This window comes from Somniosus microcephalus, chromosome 5 (genome assembly GCF_052327205.1).
Source record: "Somniosus microcephalus isolate GS21.2 chromosome 5, FLI_Smic_1.0, whole genome shotgun sequence".
NCBI lineage: Eukaryota > Metazoa > Chordata > Chondrichthyes > Squaliformes > Somniosidae > Somniosus > Somniosus microcephalus.
Window position 1 is genome coordinate 131,061,535 of NC_140991.1, and position 23,305 is coordinate 131,084,839.

The following is a 23,305-nucleotide window of genomic DNA, read 5'->3' on the forward strand; positions in this document are numbered from 1 at the left end:
TTGCACACTAATCTCTTATGCGGGACCTTATCGAAAGCCTTCTGAAAGTCTAAATACACCATATCCACTGGTTCTCCCTTATCTATTCCACCAGTTACATCCTCAAAAAATTCCAGATTAGTCAAGCATGATTTACCTTTTGTAAATCCATGTTGACTTTGTCCGATCCTGTCACTGTTTTCCAAGTGCTCTGCTATTGCATCTATTATAATGGCCTCTTAGCATTTTCCCCACTACCGATATAATTCCCTGTTTTCTCTCTACTGTAGGAATCATCAGATCCCAAGCTGAAACACTGAGGTCGAGTCAGTCCGATAATTAAACGAAGTTTAATGTAAACTAAAGAACAAACAATGGAATGCAGGAGAAACAATCAACAGGTCTTTTCTTAAGGCTGGCTTCACGAGGTCTAACCTGGGAACCTCCCAGCCTGACGTCATGACGTCATCACGTTTCCCGCCGTTCGGGACATCATGTGACCAACGTGATGATGTCATCGCGCTGGTTCTGGAACTTACCGAGAACGGGTTATTTACAAACATAGGTGCTGTAGCACTCTGTTAAAGGCAGTTATATAGTCATACAGGAGTCCCTTGGTGGCTTTGCCACATGCACCCCCCCAGAAGTGTCTTTAACCACAAAAGTCAATCGCAGAGGAGGTCGGACAAGCCTGTTCGAACGACTCTGATATTCCCGGAGAGGAATGGGCTGGGCAGACGATGAGCTGGCCTGCGGAACAGTCCGGTCAGGTGTGGTGGCAGCGGGCGGCCGCCCACGACTCAGTGGCTGTGCTGCCTCCACCGGTCGCTCGAGGTCCAGGTGTGCGGCCTTGAGGGGGTCCACGGAAATGTGGTCAGGCTTGCCCCCGACGTCCACTAAAAAACTCTTGGCACCCGCATGCAGTACCTGGAAAGGGCCTGTATATGGAGGTGTGAGAGGACTACGGTGGGCGTCGTGCCTGATAAAAACAAATTTAGCCTGCATAAGCTCCGGCGGAACGTGTGACGCGGGCAAACCGTGATGTGATGTTGGAATTGGCCTAAAAGATTGAGCTGCGTCCCGGTGGGCCTCCAGTTGTTCGGCTGCCGACCAAGGTCGCGTTGGTGACGGAAGAAACTCGCCTGGCACCCGGAGTGGCTGTCCATAAACCAGCTTGGCGGCCGATGCCTGCAGGTCCGCTTTGGGCGCTGTGCGTAACCCGAGCATCACCCAAGGCAGCCTGTCTATCCATGCGGCCCCCTGGAGGCTGGCCCGCAGCGACGCCTTCAAGGACCGATGAAAGCACTCACATAGTCCATTTGCCTGCAGATGGTAAGCCGTGGTCTGATGGAGCTTGGTGCCCAAACCCAAGGCTACGACGTTCCACAGTGCAGACGAGAATTGCGGCCCGCGGTCCGACGAAGTATCAGACGGAACGCCGAAACGTGCAACCCAGGAGGAAAGAAAAGCCCGGGCGACATCCGTGGAGGTGGTGGACGTCAAAGGAATGGCCTCCGGCCACCTGGTGGTATGGTCGACAATAGTCAAGAGATGTGTGAAACCCTGTGACGGCGGTAGTGGGCCAACGAGGTCGACATGGACGTGATCGAAACGCCGCTCCGGTACTTCGAAAACGGCTACGGGAGCTTTGACATGCCACTGCACCTTAGCCCGCTGGCACACGACGCAGGTGTTGGCCCAGTCGCGGACATCCTTGTGCATCCCTCTCCAGACGAACTTGGACGCCAGTAGTTTTTGTGAAGCCCTCACGCCAGGGTGCGCAAGCCCGTGGATGGCATCGAAAACGTTCCTACGCCAGGATAGCGGAACGATCGGGCGGGGGTCCCCCAAGGAGACGTCGCAGAGCAAGGAGGTGCCGGCTGAGTGGAAAAGCACATCCGCTGGCTGAAGGCAGGAGTCGGTACGGAAAGCTTGCGTTTCCGGATCAGCCGCTTGGTCAGCAGCCATGAGTGAATAATCGAGTCCCAGCTGGACAGCCTGGACCGTCGCACGCGAGAGGCAATCGGCGACCACGTTGTCCTTGCTGGCCACGTGCCGGATGTTGGTGGTGAACTCAGAAATAAAGGTGAGCTGTCGTTGCTGTCGAGCCGACCACGGCTCAGCTGTCTTGGCCATGGCAAACGTCAGGGGCTTGTGATCCACAAACGTGGTGAATTGGCGTCCCTCCAACAGAAAATGAAAATGGCGGATGGCCAGAAACAACGCCAACAACTCCCTGTCGAACGTGCTGTAGCTGCGTTCGTTACGACGCAATTGGCGACTAAAAAACGCCAGCGGTTGCCACGTCCCGTCGACCTATTGCTCCTGCACGGTGCCTACGGCATAGCCTGAAGCGTCAGTCGTAAGCGCGATGGTGGCGCCAGGCAGCGGGTGCGCCAACATCATTGCGTTTGCGAGAGCATCTTTCGTGTCCACAAAAGCGCAATCCATCTCTGGTGTCCAGACCACAGGTCCCTTCCCCGGTTTCCCTCCGAGTGCCTCGTAGAGTGGCCGCATAAGCTGCGCGGCCCGGGGAACAAACCGATGGTACCATACCGAAGAACTCCTGGAGCGCTTTAACGGATTGCGGGCATGGAAAAGCTTCAATTGCCTCCACCTTCGACCGAAGTGGCACTGCTCCTTCCGCAGTGATGCGGTGGCCCAAAAAGTCGATCTGTCGCAGCCCGAATTGGCATTTGGCCGGGTTAATTATGAGGCCATGCTGATGGAGGCGGCGAAAAAGGAGGTGCAGGTGGCTGAGATGTTCCTCTTCCGAAGTACTGGCGACCAGGATGTCATCGAGATACACAAACAGGAACTTAAGATCCCGCAGCACTGAATCTATAAGGCGCTGGAACGCCTGCGCCGCATTCTTGAGCGCGAACGGCATTCGGAGGAATTCCAAAAGTCCAAACGGGGTAATGACCGCCGTCTTCTGGATGTCCTGGGGGTGGACGGGCACTTGATGGTAACCCCCGGGCGAGGTCAATTTTGGAAAAAAACGAATTGCCCGCCAAATGTGCGGAGAAATCTTGGATGTACGGTATTGGGTACCGGTTGGGCGTCGTGACCTCATTGAGGCGCCGATAATCGCCGCAGGGCCACCAACCACCGCCGGGCTTAGTGACGATATGAAGTGGCGAAGACCAGGGACTACCCGACCGGCGAACAATCCCCAGCTGCTCCATGGTGGCGAACTCTGCCTTCGCGGCCTCGAGTTTACTGGGTTCCAGCCGCTGAGCCCGGGCATAGACCGGAGGGCCGGTCATCGCGATGTGGTGCTCCACACCATGTTTAGTGCTCGTTGCCGAGAAGGTGGGCCGAGTTAGGTCCGGAAATTCCCCGAGAAGGCGGGCGAAGTCGTCGGGCGCCGGCACGGTGCAGGAAACCGTGTGAGTCGCGCCTAAGCCCCGAAAGCACGGGATGGAGGCAAACGTGGCGGCGTGAATCAGACAGCGATTTTGTAAATCAACCAATAGGCCATTGGCACAGAAGAAGTCAGCGCCGAGGACTGCCTGTGCGATTTGGGCGGTGATAAACTCCCATAGGAAATGTTGCCCGACGAAACACACCTGGATCCGCTGCTTCCCGAACGTACGAATAGCACTGCCGTTGACGGCCTGGAGTGGAGAACCGCGCCTCCCGGCCCTGACGTCGAGGAACGAAGCGGGGAGGATGCTGCACTGGGCGCCCGTGTCACACAAAAACTGCCGGCCCGAAATGGAGTCGGTGATATAAAGTAACTTCCCGGAATCTCCAACCGCCATCGTAGATGCGAAACCAACCTCGGGGTCGTTCTTCCGTTCACGCAGTTGGTGCTGTTGCTTTCTCATTGCATTAGGCACAAAACTACAGGGAGGACGGCAGCATCTGGCTTTTGGGCCGAAACGGGCGTGATAGTAACAGAGACCGGATGGTGGCGGCGCCAAGGCGGGGTTCTTCGGGCCGGGATGCTTCGAGGTGGCGCAATACTGCTGCATCACCGCATAAATAGTGTCGGCCTCGGCCGCGAGCGCTACACCGTCCGTAGCCTTCGATCTGGCGAGGGCTGCTTGCACCTGCTCGGGGAGCTGGCTCAGGAACAGTTCCCGGAACAGAAAACACTGTGGCTCAGAACCAAGGAGCGTGAGCATCTGGCTCATCAACTCAGACGGCTTGGCATCGCCTAACCCGGGCAGTGTGAGTAAACGTCGTGTGCGCTCCACTTTCGTGAGGCCGAAAACCTGCGTTAGTCGCGCCTTAAGCGTATCATACTTGTTATCCACGGGCGGGTTTTCCAGCAGGCTGATGATCCTCGAAGCCGTCGAGCTATCCAGTACGGAGACCACGTAAAGATAACAGGTCTGATCCAGCACGATGTTCCGAAGTTGGAACTGAGCCTCCGCTTGGACGAACCAGGAGGCCGCCTGTTGTTCCCAAAATTGAGGGAGCTTCAAGGTCACTGCATTAACATCCATCGTGCTGCGTCGCGCTTCCTCCGCGAAAATCGTCCGCGAAGCTTCGGGATCACCACTGTAGGAATCGTCAGATCCCTAGCTGAAACACTGAGGTCGAGTCAGTCCGATAATTAAATGAAGTTTAATGTAAACTAAAGAACAAACAATGGAATGCTGGAGAAACAATCAACAGGTCTTTTCTTAAGGCTGGCTTCACGAGGTCTAACCTGGGAAGCTCCCAGCCTGACGTCATGACGTCATCACGTTTCCCGCCGTTCGGGACGTCACGTGACCAACGTGATGACGTCATCGCGCTGGTTCTGGAACTTACCGAGAACGGGTTATTTACAAACAGTAAACAAACATAGATTCTGTAGCACTCTGTTAAAGGCAGTTATATAGTCATACAGGAGTCCCTTGGTGGCTTTGCCACACTACCACCTTTTTTAAATAGTGGGGTTACATTAGCTACCCTCCAATCCATGGGAACTGTTCCAGCGTCTACAGAATTTTGGAAGATGACCAGCAATGCATCTACTATTTCTCGGGCCACTTCCTTAAGTACCCTAGGGTGTAGATTATCAGGCCCTGGGGATTTATCAGCCTTCAATCCCGGCAATTTCCCTAACACCATTTCCCTACAAATACTGATTTCATTCAGTTCCTCCCTCTCATTAGACCCTATGTTCCCCGACATCTCTGGGAGGTTATTTGTGTCCTCCTTTGTGAAGACAGAACCAAAGTATGTATTTAATTGGTCAGCCATTTCTTTGTTCCCCATTATAAATTCCCCTGATTCTGACTACAAGGGACCTACGCTTGACTTCACCAATCTTTTTCTCTTCACATATCTATAGAAGCTTTTACAGTCAGTTTTTATGTTCCCTGAAAGCTTACTCTCATACTCTATTTTCTCCCTCTTAATTAATCCTTTTGTCCTCCTTTGCTGAATCCTAAACTGCTCCCAATCCTCCGGTTTGCTGCTTTTTCTAGCCAATTTATGTCCTCTCCTTGGATCTTATGCTATCCCTAATTTCCCTTGTTAGCCACGGTTGAGTCACCTTTTTTGTTTTATTTTCATGCCAAACAGGGATGAACAAATACTGTAGTTCATCCATGTGATCTTTAAATGTTTGCCATTGCCTATCCACCGTCAACCCTTTAAGTAACGATCCCCAATCCATCCTAGCCAACTCGCGCCTCATACTATCACAGTTTCCTTTATTTAAATTCAGGACCCTAGTCTTGTAGCTAAAATCACTCATCCCTGGAACCATTCTGGTAAATCTCCTCTGCACCCTCTCAAGGACCTTCACATCCTTCCTAATGTGTGGTGACCAGAACTGGACGCAATACTCTAGTTGTGGCCTAACCAGAGTTTTATAAAGGTTCAGCATAACTTCCCTGCTTTTGTACTCAATACCTCTATTTATGAAGCCCAAGATCCCATATGCATTGCTAACCACTCTCTCAATATGTCTTTCCATCTTCAAAGATCTATGCACATGAACCCTCAGGTCCCTTTGTACCTGCACACTCTTTAGAACTGTGGCATTAAGTTTATATTGCCTCTCCCTATCCCTTCTGCCAAAATGCATCACCTCACACTTCTCCATATTAAATTCCATCTGCCATTTGTCTGCCCATTCTGCTAGCCTATCTATGTCCTGTTGCAGTCGATTGGTATTCTCCTCACCGTTTGCTACACCTCCAAGTTTGGTATCATCGTCAAATTTTGAAATTTTACTCTGTATTCCAATATATATATCAAAAAAAGCAGTGGTCCTAGCACTGACTCTTGGGGAACACCACTGTCTACCATTCTCCAGTCTGAAAAACAACCATTTACCACGACTCGCTGTTTTCGGTCCTTAAGCCAATTTCTTATCCAAGCTGACACTGACCCACCTATTCCATGAGCCTCAATTTTGTTAACCAGCCTTCTATGTGGTACTTTGTCAAACACTTTCTTAAAATCCATGTAGACAACATCCACAGCATTCCCTTCATCAACATTCTCTGTTACTTCATCAAAAAATTCAATTAGATTAGTCAAATACTATCTGCCTTTTACAAATCCGTGCTGGCTCTCCTTAATTAACTTAAACCTCTCCAAGCGCCTGTTAATTTTTTCCTTGATTATTGTTTCTAAAACCTTACCCACCACTGATGTTAAACTGACCGGTCTGTAGTTACTAGGATTGTCCTTACACCCTTTCTTGAACAAGGGTGTCACATTTGCCACTTTCCAATCCTCTGGCACCTCCCCCGTATCTAGGGAAGATTGGAAGATTATGGCAAGCCCTTCCGCTATCTCCACCCCCACTTCCCTTAGCAACCTGGGATGCAAGCCATCTGGACCAGGCGATTCATCCACTCTAAGCATATCCAGCCTTTCCAGTACATCCTGCCTTTCAATTGTCACCCCATCCATTAACTCTACCATTTCCGCTTATACAGATATTTTGTCAGCATCCTCTTCCTTATTAAATACCGATACAAAGTACTCATTAAGTATTCTAGCCTTGCCCTGTGCCTCTAAGCATATATCACCTTCTTTGTCACCAATAGGCCCTGACATGAATCTTGTCATTCATGTGGAAATGACTTATGAAGTAATACTGGGCGGCCTGCTGGTGGCGTTGTCCAGGGAGAGTATAAATACTTGGGCATGGGCCCAGCTTGCTCAGGACATTCTTTAACAGGAACTAGTGAAGGACACAACCAGATCTCCATGTTGAAAAACAGTTGATTAAAACCTTGTTTAATACTCAGACCAAGTGCCTAGTAGTTTTCTTACGTCAGGCCCCACCCCGCCTCTTACTATTTACATGCCAGTAGAAGATTTTTGGGTTCCCTTTTATGTTAACTGCCATTCTATTCTCAGATCATAAACAGGGCAGCAGGTTTTGCATGGAGTCCACTTTGTTTGTGGAGTCCCTGGAACGGAGCAAAGTCAGGGGACTGAAATGTATTTCACATGGTCTACATAGTATACTTCTATGAAATACATCTGACTCCAGCCCCACCACCCTACCCCTAACTTTAGAGAGCTTCAGGGACTCCACAAAAAAAATTGCAGTGCAGAACTTACAGTCCTGGTCATAAATTAATAATGGTCCAAGCAACCAGACACTCTGCTATTAATATTTAGATAATGGTAAAGATATGAAGCCATGGCATGGAAATACATTTTTAAAATTAAAATAAACATTCCTGGATGTGGCATTTATCTAACCAATGCTTACAAGTTGACATGGTCTCTGCTTCAATCACTAATTCCCGTAATATATTCCATACCCTCACAACATTCTGTGTATAAAGGTTCCTCATGCTTTGTCCTAAATCTCTTACATTTGATAGTATATCTATGTCTCTTTGTTCTAGACTCCTCAACATCTAGAAACAGTCTATATCTATCTACTCTGTCCACTCCATCATTTTTAACAATCTATCAAAACATCCCGTAATCTCCTCTGTTCTAATGAAAACAGCCCCAAATTGTCAAGTCTTTCTTCATATTTAGATTCCCTCATACCAGGCAGCATCCCAGTGAGTCTCTGCTGTATTTTCTCTATTGCCTTAACATCTTTCCTACAGTGTGGAGACCAAAACTCCACACCGTACTCTAACTGTGGTCTTACTAAGGTTTTATATAGATGAACTATTACATTTCAACTGTTATATTCTATTCATCTTGCCATAAAACCCAATGTTCCGTTAGCTTTTTTTTTAAAATGGGCTTATCCACTTAAGGTGCTGTTTTTATTGTCTTGTGAACCTGAATCCCGAAATCCCTCCATGTTGGCCGATTCTAATTATTTTTCTCTTCATCTAAATTAGTAATTTAAGCTTAAATTAAAGATTCCAAAATGTTCCTACCACAGATAGAGCAAAGCACATTATATTCAATTCAGATATTCTGCATCAACACTATTATACACCTCAGGAAGAATGTACTCAACAGTATACCTATTCACCAGTTGATAAATGCCTTGTGTGCCTTTATAGAGTAGAGAATGCAGTACTGCCCAGATGCTATTGTCATATATATTTATCTCATGAGAGAATTATGGTTGAATTATATGCTTTATTCTGTGCAATTCTGTAACATACAATTATACAGCCACATGGATCATAACTTTGAACCTATCCATTTCTACTCACCCACATACATACAAATAACCATTTTCACTCTGCAAAATTTTTGTTACATCTTGAGCCAAGAGCTGGAGTAGATGTTGAACATATTTTGGTTTTCCTTCTGTTGTGTCCTTGTGTAGATCTCTTGAGAAACAGACTTTCAGTTGGGTTAAGGTGCCATTACTTTGAAAACATTTTAATTCATTTCTGTAGAGCAAAGAAACAAGATAAAAAATTTCCATTTCCCATTTTCCATTTAAGTATTTTATATCTCATTCCAGTTCCTCTTGTGTATTTAAAGTTTATATTTCCCTTCCCTTTGTTCTGTTCATTTTTAAATTCTATCCATTTGTAGTACCTTCCAGATTTGACAAAAGGTCTACACCTGAAATGTTAAATTGTCTGTTCTCTCCACAGATTCTGCCTGACCTGACCTGTTTCCAGCATTTCTGCTTTAGTTTCAAATTTCCAACATTAGCAGTTTTGTTTTACATTTTAGATGAATTTTAAGACTTCTGTCCTATCATAAAAACTACCATGTGTGTGAACTACAACTATTTGAGCTAAGGAAAAAGATTCTTTCTTTTCCAAAAAAAAACTTCAAGAACTATAGTGAGTATATATGGAAGTACAAATAGTTCACTAATGTTTAATTGAACAATTGTTAAGACAATGTTCACTGCGACTAGGCTGATGCGGATTGGGCACCAGTTCCCCATATTACCAGATATGGAGACCCCAAACCTACTCAATACTCAGTGCAGCTAGGCAGCATATAGCATGCTGTGAGCCTGTGCATAAACTGTGCTCAAGCTTTATTAAGTCCCCAGAAGTTAATTCAATTTGGGGGCCTCAATAATGCAACGGAGAGCTGCCCCAGACACTAAGCACCCGTTTGGAATTGTCACCTCAGTGGAGGTGTGTTATGGGGAAGGGCTGGAATTTGTGACCCATCTTCCTGTAGGCCTCCAACTGCCTATTCTTCAATGGAGTCTTTATGCCTCATCAACTGCAAAAAAAGGCAGTGCTCTGCTGGCCTTACTTTAAGGGGTAAGGTCAGCTCATTTCAGGAGCAAGCATGCCAGCGCCTCAGGAGCAGTGATGCGCGTGGCTCTGCACCACACCAGGGCTGCATTTTTGGATTCTTGAGGCTATTAGAACTACCTCACCAATATTTACTGAAAGTAACAAATTGCTAATTTTCCTGTTTTATTTTTTTTCCCTAATTTGAGTCAAACCAAATTAGGTGAAATCAATAGCCACTGATATATATTTTTTCGGGACAAAAATGGAATGAAATGTTTATAGTCAGAAAACTTGAGGCTTAATCAGTAAATCAATTTTGAAAGGTAAAAAACCTTAAGTAAATAATAAAGACTTACAATTCTCGTCACAAAGTATACAGTAGAAGGAAGTTGACATGCATCATTAGCTAAATCCTCAGCACCTCCACCCAGTGAAACTTCGTTCAGCAGTCTGCCGCAGGTGGGTGAAGGTGTGCTCTATGTCTATGCTGCCCATTGGCACAGAGACAAGGTGAAGTGCTCCCTGTGCCAAATGGGCAAAGTGGCTAGGTGCATCACACCAGAATTGCCGTGCTTCAATGTGAACATTTCTGTTTCAGCAGGTTTGACCCCCAATTTTGGAATTAATCTTTTGTGGGATAATTATCAGGCTTGATCAAATTTAACCCTAAAATCAGAAAGCTTTTACATTGTGCTTTTCCATTTGATGCTGAAAAAAATACTGTAAGTAAAAAATACAGTCTGAGCACTACAAAGTTTTCTAACTGGACTGAATAATACTTAGCATTTTATTTCCAGTAATAGATGAAAAAGGAGTATTTTCAAAGTACAAGTGAATAAATCGTTATTTGAAGGGTTCAAATTGAGGTTTGTAGATAGATGTGGGGAAAGAAGAATTTATTGAATCTGCACAATGCCCTAAGTTACTGTGTAAATGGATCCTCAGTTACAGAGGATTAAGAAACTGCGTAAATAAAGAAAGAATCATAAAACTGCAATTACCGAAAGAGATAGTCTCGATCACGATGTCGGCAGCCGTAGAAAAGCCAAGTTTCCCCAAAAACAGAGTCAGGATTCTCTTCTCTTTGTTTTTGTCTGAAATGGAAAGCCAGCAGAACTGAAAATAGTTTAAAAACCTTCTGTTGTCTGGGCCCTAAGCTCTGGAATTCCTTCCCTAAACCTCTCCGCCTCTCTATCTCTCTCTTTCCTCCTATAAAACACTCCTTAAAACCTACCTCTCATCTGCCCAAATATCTCCTTCTATGGCTCGGTGTCAAATTTTGTTTTATAACGCTCCTGTGAAGCGCCGTGGGACGTTTTACTACTTTAAAGGCGCTATATAAATACAAGTTGCTGTTGTAGATTCTTGAAAATGTTGCAAGAAATAAACAGACATTCTTTTCTCACAAATATTTTCTTCTCCCCACATAAAGATGTTCTACGACTGTCTTGCAGTGCCTCACCCAAATGACCATTATTCAGGTGTGTCTGAGTGTCAGCAGGCTGCTTGTCTGTGGACAGCATCACAGTTGAACCCAATGCTGTCCTCAGTTGACAGCAATATACTCACACGCTGAGGGAGTAGCTGTGTAGTTAACAGGAGTAGGAAACCTGGTCGCTTCGCCCCTCCCTAACCACACATGCGAAGACCAAATGTAGGACAAATATTGCTAAGTCAAGGGGTGATCTGGTCTGTATGACTCAGCTACACTCAGTAAACTCACTGATCCATCAGGAGAACTGTCAGTACATTACTTTTAACTTCATTCTATAATAAATAACCAAATATACTGAACTAAATTTATACCTCAACATCCAAAAATTCAGATTTAAGAGATTACTTCCATATGCAACCTTCCACAACCTTCAAATGATTCCAATTGCCATAGCCTGTGTCCTTAACCACAATAACTCCCACAGTCCCACCACCCACATCCTCAAAAAGCTCCACATCCTCTCAAAGCTCCACCAGCATGTAATAAAACCGTGATTTTTGTAAAACCTTAATATTAACAGATGAGTCGATAACAATCAGGTACTCATGTTTTATTTAAATGAAAACTTGTCTGCCTAATTCTTCGATACAACAGTACTAATTTTCTTGCCTGTCCAATTTCTGCCTGTAGGCATTTAAAACATGTGAGCAGCTACAGAGAGGGAAATGTTATTGCTTAAAATGCTGGGATGAATGGGGACAGAGATGTGCAAGACTTCTTAGGAAGAACAGCTACAGAGCGAGAAAAGAGCAACAACATTAACAACTTGCTTTTATATAACGGCCCAGAAATTCGGGTCTCCACGGGTGAGTACGCATGGGGTACTCACCCGTAAGCCCAATGGAAGTGCCGGTTCCTGCATGCACTGCGCATGCGCGGGAAACCGGCACTTCCGTTCCCTTGAACGAAGGGGTTCAGAGGTCGAACGCGTGCGTGGGAGAGGCTGCTTGTGCGCATCGAACTTAGTTTTTTTTTACAGGTTTTCCCGAGAGGGTAAGTCTCCAGAAGTTAGACATGTAAAAAGCAGCCGTAAGGCCTGCTTTTTACAAGGTAAGTGGTGAATTAATTAAAATGAAAACATTTTTTCCACAGGTTTATTATTTTTAAATACTTTAAAGCAAGGTAAGTTTATTTTTAGCCCCGATAGAAAATAAAATTATTTTTTTCAAAAATTTAAATTGTTTAAAATAGTTATTTCATGTAATTTATAGTTCATTTAAAAAATGTGATTTAAAAAAAAAATTATTTGAAGATTTTGTACTATTTGAGTGTGAGCCAGCAGAGAGTGCTGTGAGTTTGGGTAAGTGTGAGAGTTCTTTAATTGTTATTTCTCTTTAAATCATTCTTGATAAGATTACTTAAGCAGTTTAAGTAAAGGGGAAAAGTTAAATATTTGGGATTCTGTTGGTTTAAGAAGAGTAAAACAAGGTAACAAGGTAGGAGTAAATTGGCACAGCAGGCAATGGAAACCAGTTCTCTAACCAACCAGCAGGGGTGACTCATTTGGCTGTAAACAAACAAACAGTATAAAAAGACCAGTGCTAGTGCGAGCAAGCACTGAGTGCGAGTCAGCAGAGAGTGCTGTGAGTTTGGGTAAGTGTGAGTTAGGGTAAGTGGGGTGTTAGGTGTTCTTTTCAAAGTTTAACTCTGTGGGTTGCAGTTAATAAGGCCTTTCTGGTGCAGAGTGACTGTTGGTAAACCATTTAACTGGTGTAATTAGAGGGATTGATTTAATTTAAATCCAATGAATTAAAGGGGATACTAGCATCTATAATCGGGCAGAGGGTGTCCATAACTATCAATAAAAAAATTTATTAATTACATAGAATGGAGCAGGTGATGTGTTACTGTTGCGAGATGTGGGAGCCGGTGGACCCCATTGAGGCTCACGGTGATTACATCTGTGACAAGTGTCTGCTGCTACAGGAACTCCAGCTCCGTGTTGATGAGCTGGAGTCTGAGCTTCAGACACTGCGACACATCAGGGAGGGGGAGAAGTACCTGGACTCTGTGTTTCAGGAGGTGGTCACACCTATGAAGTTAATTAATTCAGATGTAGCCCATGGTCAGGGACAGGACGGTGTGACTACGAGTGAGGCAGGTACGGGGATCCAGGAGGTAGTGTTGGAGGAGCCGCAGCCCTTGCTCTTGTCCAACAGGTTCGAGGTTCTTACTCCTTGTGGGGACAGGAGCAGGGACTGCAGGGAGGATGAGCAACCTGGCCACAGCACCGTGGAACAGGGGGCCATTCAAGAGGGGGGAGTAAATAGAAATGTTGTAGTGGTAGGGGATAGTATTATTAGGGGGATAGATAGACTTCTCTGCAGCCGAGAGCGAGAGTCCCGAAGGCTGTGTTGCCTACCCGGTGCCAGGGTTAAGGACATCTCCTCTGGGCTGGAAAGAAACTTGCAGTGGGAGGGGGTGGATCCAGTTGTCGTGGTCCATGTTGGTACAAACAACGTAGATAGGACTAGGAAGCCGGTTCTGTTAAAGGAGTATGAGCAGCTAGGGGTCAAATTAAAAAACAGAACCTCAAGGGTAATAATCTCTGGATTATTACCTGAGCCACGAGCGAATTTGGCTGGGACAAATAAAATTAGAGAGTTAAATGCGTGGCTCAAAGACTGGTGTGGGAGAAATGGGTTTTGCTTCCTGGGACACTGGCACCAGTACTGGGGCAGGAGGGAGCTGTTCCGTTGGGACGGGCTTCACTTGGCCAGTGCTGGGACTAGAGTCCTGGTGAATCATATAACTAGGGCTGTAGAGAGGGCTTTAAACTAACTAGTGGGGGGGAGGTTCCGAGAGAGCAAATAATAAAAATGACAACAGAGAAGGTCATAGACTTAGGTAGCAGTGGGGAAATTAAAAACCAGAGCGTGTCAGGAAGGGGCAGAAGGTATGGAGTAAAAGGTAAAGTAATAAAAAGGGCAAAAGCAGGAACTAAGTGTCACAAAACATATTTGAAAGTTCTCTATCTGAATGCACGTAGCATTTGTAACAAAATAGACGAGTTAATGGCACAAATAACTACATATGGGTATGATCTTGTGGCCATTACAGAAACATGGCTGCAGGGTGACAATGCCTGGGAATTAAACATACCAGGTTATTTAACGATCAGGAAGGACAGGCAGGAAGGAAGGGGAGGTGGGGTGGCTATGTTAATAAAGGAAGGAATCACTGTAATACAGAGAAATGATATTGGGTCAAAAGATCTGGATAATGAAACAGTTTGGGTGGAGATAAGGAATAATAAGGGGAAAAACACACTAATGGGCGTAGTCTATAGGCCTCCGAACAGTTGCAACTCTGTTGGACGGAGTATCAATCAGGAAATAGTTGAGGCTTGTAATAAGGGAACATCTATAATTATGGGGGATTTTAACTATCATATTAATTGGACAAATCAAATTGGGCAGGGCTGCCTTGAGGATGAGTTCATTGAGTGTATTAGGGATAGTTTCTTGAGCAGTATGTAACTGAACCGACCAGGGGGCAAGCAACCTTAGATCTGGTCCTGTGGAACGAGACAGGATTAATTAAAAATGTCCTAGTAAAGGATCCCCTTGGAATGAGTGACCATAACATGGTTGAATTCCATATTCAATTAGAGGGTGAGAAGGTTGGATCTCAAACAAGCGTGCTAAGCTTGAATAAAGGAGACTATGAAGGTATGAGAGCGGAATTGAGTAGAGTGGATTGGGAAAATAGATTAAAGGGTAAGACGATACATGATCAGTGGTGTACATTTAAGGAGTTATTTTACAACTTCCAAAAAATATATATTCCACTGAGAAGAAAAGGGTGTAAAAGAAAAGACAGCCATCCGTGGCTAAGTAAAGAAATTAAGGATAGTATTCGACTAAAAACAAGGGCATATAAGGTAGCCAAATCTAGTGGGAGGATAGAGGATTGGGAAAACTTTAAAAGACAGCAAAAAATAACAAAAAGATTGATTAAGAAAGAGAAGATAGATTATGAAAGTAAATTAGCAAAAAATATAAAAACAGATAGTAAGAGTTTTTATAGTTATATAAAAAGGAAAAGGGTGGCTAAAGTAAATGTTGGTCCCTTAGAGGGTGAGACCGGGAAATTAATGGTGGGAAATATGGAGATGGCAAAAACACTGAATGAATATTTTGCATCAGTCTTTACAGTAGAGGACACTAAGAATATCCCAACACTGGACAAACAGGGGGCTATAGGGGGGGAGGAGCTAAACACGATCAAAATCACTAAGGAAGTGGTACTCGGTAAAATAATGGGACTCAAGGCAGATAAATCACCTGGACCTGATGGCTTACATCCTAGGGTCTTGAGGGAAGTGGCGGTAGGGATTGTGGATGCATTGGTAATAATTTTCCAAAACTCCCTGGACTCAGCAAAGGTCCCGGCAGACTGGAAAACTGCTAATGTAACACCCTTATTTAAAAAGGGCAGTAGACAGAAGGCTGGAAACTATAGACCGGTTAGCCTAACATCTGTGATAGGTAAAATTTTGGAGTCCATTATTAAGGAGACAGTAACAGGGCATTTGGATAATCATAATTTAATAGGACAAAGTCAGCATGGTTTTATGAAGGGGAAGTCATGTTTGACAAATTTGCTGGAGTTCTTTGAGGAAGTAACATATAGGGTGGATAAAGGGGAACCAGCGGACGTGGTGTATTTAGACTTCCAAAAGGCATTTGACAAGGTGGCACACAAAAGATTATTGCTTAAGATAAAAAATCACGGGATTGGGGGTAATATTCTGGCATGGATAGAGGATTGGCTATCTAACAGAAGGCAAAGAGTTGGGATGAATGGTTCATTCTCAGACTGGCAATCAGTAACTAGTGGTGTTCCGCAGGGGTCAGTGCTGGGTCCCCAACTCTTTACAATCTATATTAACGATTTGGAGGAGGGGACCGAGTGTAACATATCAAAACTTGTAGATGATACTAAGATGGGAGGGAAAGTAGTGAGTGAGGAGGACATAAAAAACCTGCAAGGGGACATAGACAGGCTAAGTAAGTGGGCAGAGATTTGGCAGATGGAATACAATACTGGAAAGTGTGAGGTTATGCACTTTGGCAGGAAAAATCGTAGAGCGAGTTATTATCTTAATGGCAAGAAACTGGAAAGTACTGAAGTACAAAGGGATCTGGGGGTCCTGGTGCACAAAACTCAAAAGGTTAGTATGCAGGTGCAGCAAGTGATTAAGAAGGCCAATGGAATGTTGGCTTTCATTGCTAGGGGGATAGAATATAAAAATAGGGAGGTATTGATTCAGTTGTACAAGGTATTGGTGAGATCGCACCTAGAATACTGCATACAGTTTTGGTGTCCATACTTAAGAAAAGACATACTTGCTTTCGAGTCAGTACAAAGAAGGTTCACTCGGTTAATCCCGAGGATGAGGGGATGGACATATGAGGAGAGGTTGAGTAGATTGGGACTCTACTCATTGGAGTTCAGAAGAATGAGAGGCGATCTTATTGAAACATGTAAGATTGTAAAGGGGTTGGATCGGGTGGATGCGGGGAGGATGTTCCCGATGATGGGTGAAACTAGAACTAGGGGGCATAGTCTTAGAATAAGGGGCTGCTCTTTCAAAACTGAGATGAGGAGGAACTACTTCACTCAGAGGGTGGTAGGTCCATGGAATATGCTGCCCCAAAAAGCTGTAGAAGCTACATCATTACATAAATTTAAAACAGAAATAGACAGTTTCCTAGAAGTAAAGGGAATTAAGGGTTACGGGGAGCAGCCAGGAATTTGGACATGAGTCGGTTCGGATCGGTCATGGCCCTGTGGGTAGCGGAGCGGGCCCAGGGGCCATGTAGCCTGATCCTGCTCCTATTTCGTGTGTCTAATTCTGTTAGATTCAGGAGATGGTTCTGTGATAGTAGATTGGCGATTAGGATCAGATCAGCCATGATCTTATTGAATGGCGGAGCAGGCTCGAGGGGCCGATTGGCCTACTCCTGCTCCTATTTCTTATGTTCTTATTTTGGGGCCGTAGTATTTATAAGTTTTGACAGCTCTTCCTGTCAATCTTATGAATGGAGCATTCCCTGCTACCATTGGCTCTCCATGGCCCACGTGATCCCAGGGGACGCTTCGAACTAACTGCGCCCCTGGGATACGCAAGCACAGCGCGCCGGCAGCTGGACCAGGCCCCGGATCGGAATTCCACGCGGGCCCACAGCTCAAAGGCCAGCGCGCAAGGTAAGTGCAGGTCGGGGGCTTGCACCCGCGGGAAGCCCCTGACCCGAATTTCTGGGCCAACACCTTTATTATAGAAAACATCCAACAGTGCTTCACAGATGTATAATCAGACAAAAATTGACGCAGATTCAAAGGACATATTAGGAGGGATGACTAAATGCTTGGTTTGAGGTGGATTTTAAAGAGGGTCTTAAAACAAAAGAAGGAGGTAGAGGTGTTTTGGGAGGGAACTCCAGAGATATAGGGCCTAGATGGTTGAAAGCATGGTTGCCAATAGTGGAGCAAAGGGATTTTGGGGTGCACAAGAGGCCATAGTTGGAATAATCGAGTCTGGAGGTGGATAAGGCATGGATGATGATTTCAGCAGCAGATGCGCTGAGGCAGGGGTGGAGTCAAGCCATATTACGGAGGTGAAAGTGGGTGGTCTGTGTTGGAGAAGATATAAGGTCAGAAGCTGAGCTCGGGGGTGAGTAAAACTCTTGAGGTTGTGAACAGTCTGGTTCAACCAGAGACTGAGGGAAATGGAAGTGATGGGAAGAGCCCGATGTCATCAGCATTCATGTGGGACCTGACCCCAGATCTTCGGATGATGTCGCCACAGGGCAGCATGTAGATGGAGGAAGAAGAGGGAGCCAAAGATAGATTCTTGGGGGACTCCAAAGTGAAGATGCATGTGCAGGAAGAGAAACCATTGCTGAGATGCTCTGGCTATGATTAGATAGGTAAATGTGGAACCAAGCAAGGGCATTCCCACTGAGTTGGGCAATGGGAGAGGGCCAATTGATGCACTGGCACAGTTCAAGTGAGCATTGGGGTAAGCCGGACAGGAGAGAGGTTTATGAGATTAGCCCCCAGTGGGTGGGAAATTCGGCAAGAGGAGGATGGGGCAGTTGGGGTTACTGCTCATAAGGAGGCAATAACAGTTGCTCTGATGGACCCTTTGGAGGATGCCAAGGGAGGCACAGAGGGTAGAGCCCTGGTGCAGAAAGCAAAGAATCCTGACCCTGGCAGCATGAGGCCAAGGCTCCCAGGCCTCATCTGTCTGCCCCCAGTCAGTTTCCCATCCGAAACTGGTAGGAAGCAGCAGCTGTCCATTAGGTGGGAGGCCAATGTTGGGCGGCAGGAGGCCGCTGCCAGGGAATGAAGGAACAGTCCCCAGCACTCAAGCTTTGAAAGGGCCTCATGATCGAGGGAGTCCAGGGGAGAGGAGGCCGAAACTTTCCTTGTGGGTCCAGAAGAGCACTGCTGCTTTTCCTGGCCCCACAAGTACAAACATATAATAAGATCTCACCTCTTTGGGCCTCTTCTGACTGCAGTTCTTCTTCCTGTTAGGTTGACCTGGTGGGAAAGCCACAACCACTTCCCAGCTCAGGCCCTTGGTTAAAATAGCAGCTGGGCCCTGATGATACCATTGCAATCTGAGCTACATATTTAAAGAAGTACCCTGCCGGTTTCCAGCGGGAGTCCTTCTCGCTTGCTTAGAAGAACTGGTTAAAATCGTAGGCTGCAGAGAGAGAGTGGGACATTGGCGGGCGAGTTCCCCGGGTGATTTAAACTGCCCATCTGGCCATTTTCTTTTTTCCTTCAGGCAGGTAGGGTAAAATTGCCCCTTAGCTGCGGGTTATCCAGGCAGAAAGTGAGACCTGGGATAGCATCAGGAGACTAAGAAAGCAGAGTAGTATTGATTTGTTGGGATAGAGATTTCAGGGGGGAGGACAAAGTAGCAAAGAAGGGAGAAATGAAAAGTGGCATGACTGGGTGACAGGAAGGGGAGGAGACAGGAGAGAAAGGCCCAAGAGAAGGAAAAGGGGAGATAGAAGTGATGGGCTTGGGGTCAGAGTGGCAGCCAAATTGCACATGAGGCAGACACAGGGAATTTAGGCTACATAGGCATCACAAAAATTAGGATTTCAATGGATTTCCAACATAAAAAGATTGCTCAATGAACACCACACTGGTCGCATTACCCGTTTACCCAGAATTTCACTTTGGGGGTATTGGATTGGCAATTGGCTAAGAGTCAGGAAGTGAAAGGCGCACTGCCCCACATGATCCCAAGTTTGCATACGATCAATGGTGCGCTCCTGGGCTCTGTGGGGCACTACACTGCACACAACTCTGCAGCGTTTGAAAGCAAGTTCTTGAAGGGAGGGTTCGCACGAGGTAAGTGCAGATTTTCTAGTGATGCCGCCAACCTCGAATTCGGAGCCATTGCATTCAAGAGAGGAGGTTAAGGGAGGAAACTGACAAAATCAGATTCAACCAAGCATTACATTATGAATGTGAATATAGTGTGAAAATGCCAGTCATAACAATGGCATAAGTTTAGTTAGTGTCAACCCAGCTCCTGTTGGGTATTCTTCCACCACACAGAACCACCTGTTGTCACATTTATATTGACGTACATCAGGAGCCAGTTAAGCAACTGAGATATCTGCACTCCTCTAATTCTGCCCTCTTGAGCATCCCTGATTATAATCACTCAACCTTTGGTGGCTGTGCCTTCTGTTGCCTAGGCCCTAAGCTCTGAAATTCCCTCCCGAAACCTCTCCGCCTCTCTTTCCTCTTTTAAGACGCTCCTTAAAACCTACCTAACTGCCCTAATTTTTTCTTGTGGGGCTCGGTGTCAAATTTTTTGTCTTATAATACTCCTGTGAAGTGCCTTGGGACGTTTTACTATGTTAAAGGTGCTATATAAATACAAGTTGTTGTTGTTGTTGTACAGAGCCTTAGTTGGACACCATCTAGAGCACCGCATTCATTTTTGGGCACCACATCTCAGGAAGGATATATTGGGATTGGAAGGGGTAGAGTGCAGATTCAGCAGAATACCAGGGCTTTAAAGGTTAAATTATGAGGACAGGTTGTATAAGCTGAACTTGTATTCCCTCGAGTTCAGAAGGAAATACACAACAGATCTGTCAGCATTTGAAAAGAGATAAGACAGGCTAATATTTTAGGTAGACACCACTTGTCAGAACTGCCCGCCTACTGGGTCAGCTCTGAGAAAGGCACTCTACCAAAACATTCACTACTTTTTTTTCAGGTGCTGACTGATGAGTATTTGTCATTTTGAATTTTTTGTCAGAGTTTGCAGGGGTATCTTTTCTTTTGAGATCTTCAATATGGACAATCTGTAGTGGAGGAAATAAAATGGAGGTCTCCTGTCTGTCAACGATCTTAACTTTGTAAAGGAAATTCATTTGTATAATCTAAATCTTAGTCTAATGTCTAGGGAGACAAATGCAGTACAAGATTGTCCTCCAATTCAGCAATCACACTCATGGAGATGACAAAGGATGAGTAAAAATACATGTACAGGATCGGGTTCTCCTCGGAGGTTGATATTAAGGCAGCTCTTTCAGGGAAATTTAGTGCAACGCCCACATTGCTCCTGAACAATGCCATAAATCAGGCTGGGGATCTTTGGCATGGAGTAGCGCAATACTCCATTTATCAATATATACTCATTCTTCTCAGTAAGGTGTTCAAATTCACAGCAACTCCGGCTGCCAAATTTGTGGTAACAAAGGTTACTACAGGTAGACTATCCTTTATCCGAAAACCTCGGGACCAGCCGTGTTTCGGTTTTCGGAAAATTTCGGATTTCGGAAGGTGAGCGAAAACACTTCGGTTTTCAGAGTAATTCGGTTTTCGGGAGTGCGGATAAAGGATACACTATCCCTTATCCGAAAGGGTGGGGGTCGGCGGGGGGTCGGGGTCAGCGGGGGGGTCGGGGTCGGCGGGGGTCGGGGTCGTGCGCACGACTTACGCTGAACGATTTTGGTTTTCAGACGTGCGGAAAAATGCTACACTATCCCTTATCCGGCTAGGCCTGCAATCTCCTACCCAGGAGGGAACTCAGTGACACTCTGCCCTGCTCAGCTAAGTCGTGCGCCACTCTGGTCATGTCGTGCGCACGACTTACGCTGACCGAAAAAACCTTCGGTTTTTAGAGGGTTTTGGTTTTCGGAAGTTCGGATAAAGGGTAGTCTACCTGTACCAGAAACACGAACATTTACCTTTGGTTTTTTTTAAAACCCAAGATTCACTCATTCAATATTTTCTTAAATTTACAGATGGCAAAACCAAGCTAAAAATGGAAGGTTTTACCATGTGGAAAGCCAACAAGAGAAAGCAGAGTCCTGAATAAAATCCCCAGGCTACTATATTTGATGAGACAGACAGAAACAGAAATGTTTAGCACCGAGGAGGCCATTCAGCTCTTGTTACATGGGCTGAATTTAGACCACTTAAACAAACTGATTTACAGTCCTTTTTTCAGACTTTCTCCACAATCTAATCTCATTTTCCTGCTTTCACCTCATACTTTAAACATTATCCAGTAGTTTTTGAATGCTGTAGTTGACTTAGCATTAATTATTACCTGTAGTAAAGCATGCAACATTCCAATAACTGAGCGAAAAAAAGTTTCTTCTAGTCTTCCCCTTTATGTAGCTAATGCTTACCTTGTGATCATGGGCGCTCATTGATTTACATATTTACGGCAATAACCAATCGATGTTTACCATGTCTATGGCAGTGTTTCTCTCTCCACAGATGCTACCTGACCTGCTGCGTGTTTCCAGTATCTTCTGTCCTTATTTGCCATGTCTATTCCTTTTATCAAATCCCCTTCGATCTTCTCAGTTCATAAGAATACAGCCCTAGTTTCTCTAGCCTTTCCTTGTAACTCAGACTCCTCATCCTGGTAAATTTGTATTATATTTTCTCTAGTGCTATTATATCCCGCCAGTAGCAAAGAGTTCCAAACATCACATAGCATTCCAGATGTGACCTAAACATTGTTTTGTTCAGAGTTATTATTATGACTTCTTTGCTTTGGTATTCAATCCCTTTTAATATAAACCACATTGCCCTTTTTAAACGCATTTTCAACCTGTCCCTTTTGTGGATTTATGATTTTTGCACATCTCTGTTACTTTCTGCATTGGGAAATGTACTATTTAAAGCATATTCTCATGTTTGTTTCTCATCCCCAAAGCTCAACCAATTTCTTATTCAGCAGCTTATCAAATGCTTTTCAGAAAGCCATATAAACGAAATCTTCTGCATTCCCCAATCTAAACATTTTTTATTCTCTCAAAAGTTTTTATTAGATTAGTTAAACATGCCCATCCCTTTACAAATTCATATTGACTATCTCCGATCGCTCCATGCCCTTCTAAGTATCCATTTATTTTATTGCTAACTAGCTGGAGTGCCCGGCGGTGCCGAGGCTTTTTCGAGGGCATGTTGTTGTTGAAAGAGAGAGAGAGAGCGACTGGGGGGGAAGAGAGAGAGCGACTGGGGGGGGGGGGGGAAGAGAGAGAGCGACTGGGGGGGGAAGAGAGAGAGCGACGGGGGGGAAGAGAGAGAGCGACTGGGGGGGAAGAGAGAGAGCGACTGGGGGGGAAGAGAGAGAGCGACTGGGGGGAAGAGAGAGAGCGACTGGGGGGAAGAGAGAGAGCGACTGGGGGGGAAGAGAGAGCGCGACTGGGGGGAAGAGAGAGAGCGACTGGGGGGAAGAGAGAGAGCGACTGGGGGGAAGAGAGAGAGCGACTGGGGGGAAGAGAGACAGCGACTGGGGGGGAAGAGAGAGAGCGACGGGGGGGAAGAGAGAGAGCGACTGGGGGGAAGAGAGAGAGCGACTGGGGGGGAAGAGAGAGAGCGACTGGGGGGGAAGAGAGAGCGACTGGGGGGAAGAGAGAGAGAGCGTGACTGGGGGGGAAGAGAGAGAGAGCGACTGGGGGGGAAGAGAGAGAGAGAGCGACTGGGGGGGAAGAGAGAGAGAGCGACTGAGGGGGAAGAGAGAGAGAGAGCGACTGGGGGGGAAGAGAGAGAGAGAGCGACTGGGGGGGAAGAGAGAGAGAGAGAGCGACTGGGGGGGGAAGAGAGAGAGAGAGCGACTGGGGGGGGAAGAGAGAGAGAGAGCGACTGGGGGGAAGAGAGAGAGAGAGCGACTGGGGGGGAAGAGAGAGAGCGACTGGGGGGAAGAGAGAGAGAGAGCGAC

At 45.8% G+C, this 23,305-nt stretch overlaps 1 protein-coding gene across 2 annotated transcripts in view; it reads right to left on the reverse strand.

Annotated features, from left to right (window-relative positions):
* mtrr (5-methyltetrahydrofolate-homocysteine methyltransferase reductase) overlaps positions 1-23,305 on the reverse strand; it is a 173,934-nt gene that overhangs the window by 17,917 nt on the left and 132,712 nt on the right. For both annotated transcript variants that reach the window (XM_085988248.1, XM_085988246.1), the window contains exons 13-14: positions 10,586-10,678; positions 8,583-8,765 (exon numbers count right to left, since the gene is read on the reverse strand). In XM_085988248.1, the coding sequence (XP_085844374.1) occupies positions 8,583-8,765; positions 10,586-10,678 (276 nt within the window). The remainder of the gene's footprint in view (positions 1-8,582; positions 8,766-10,585; positions 10,679-23,305) is intronic.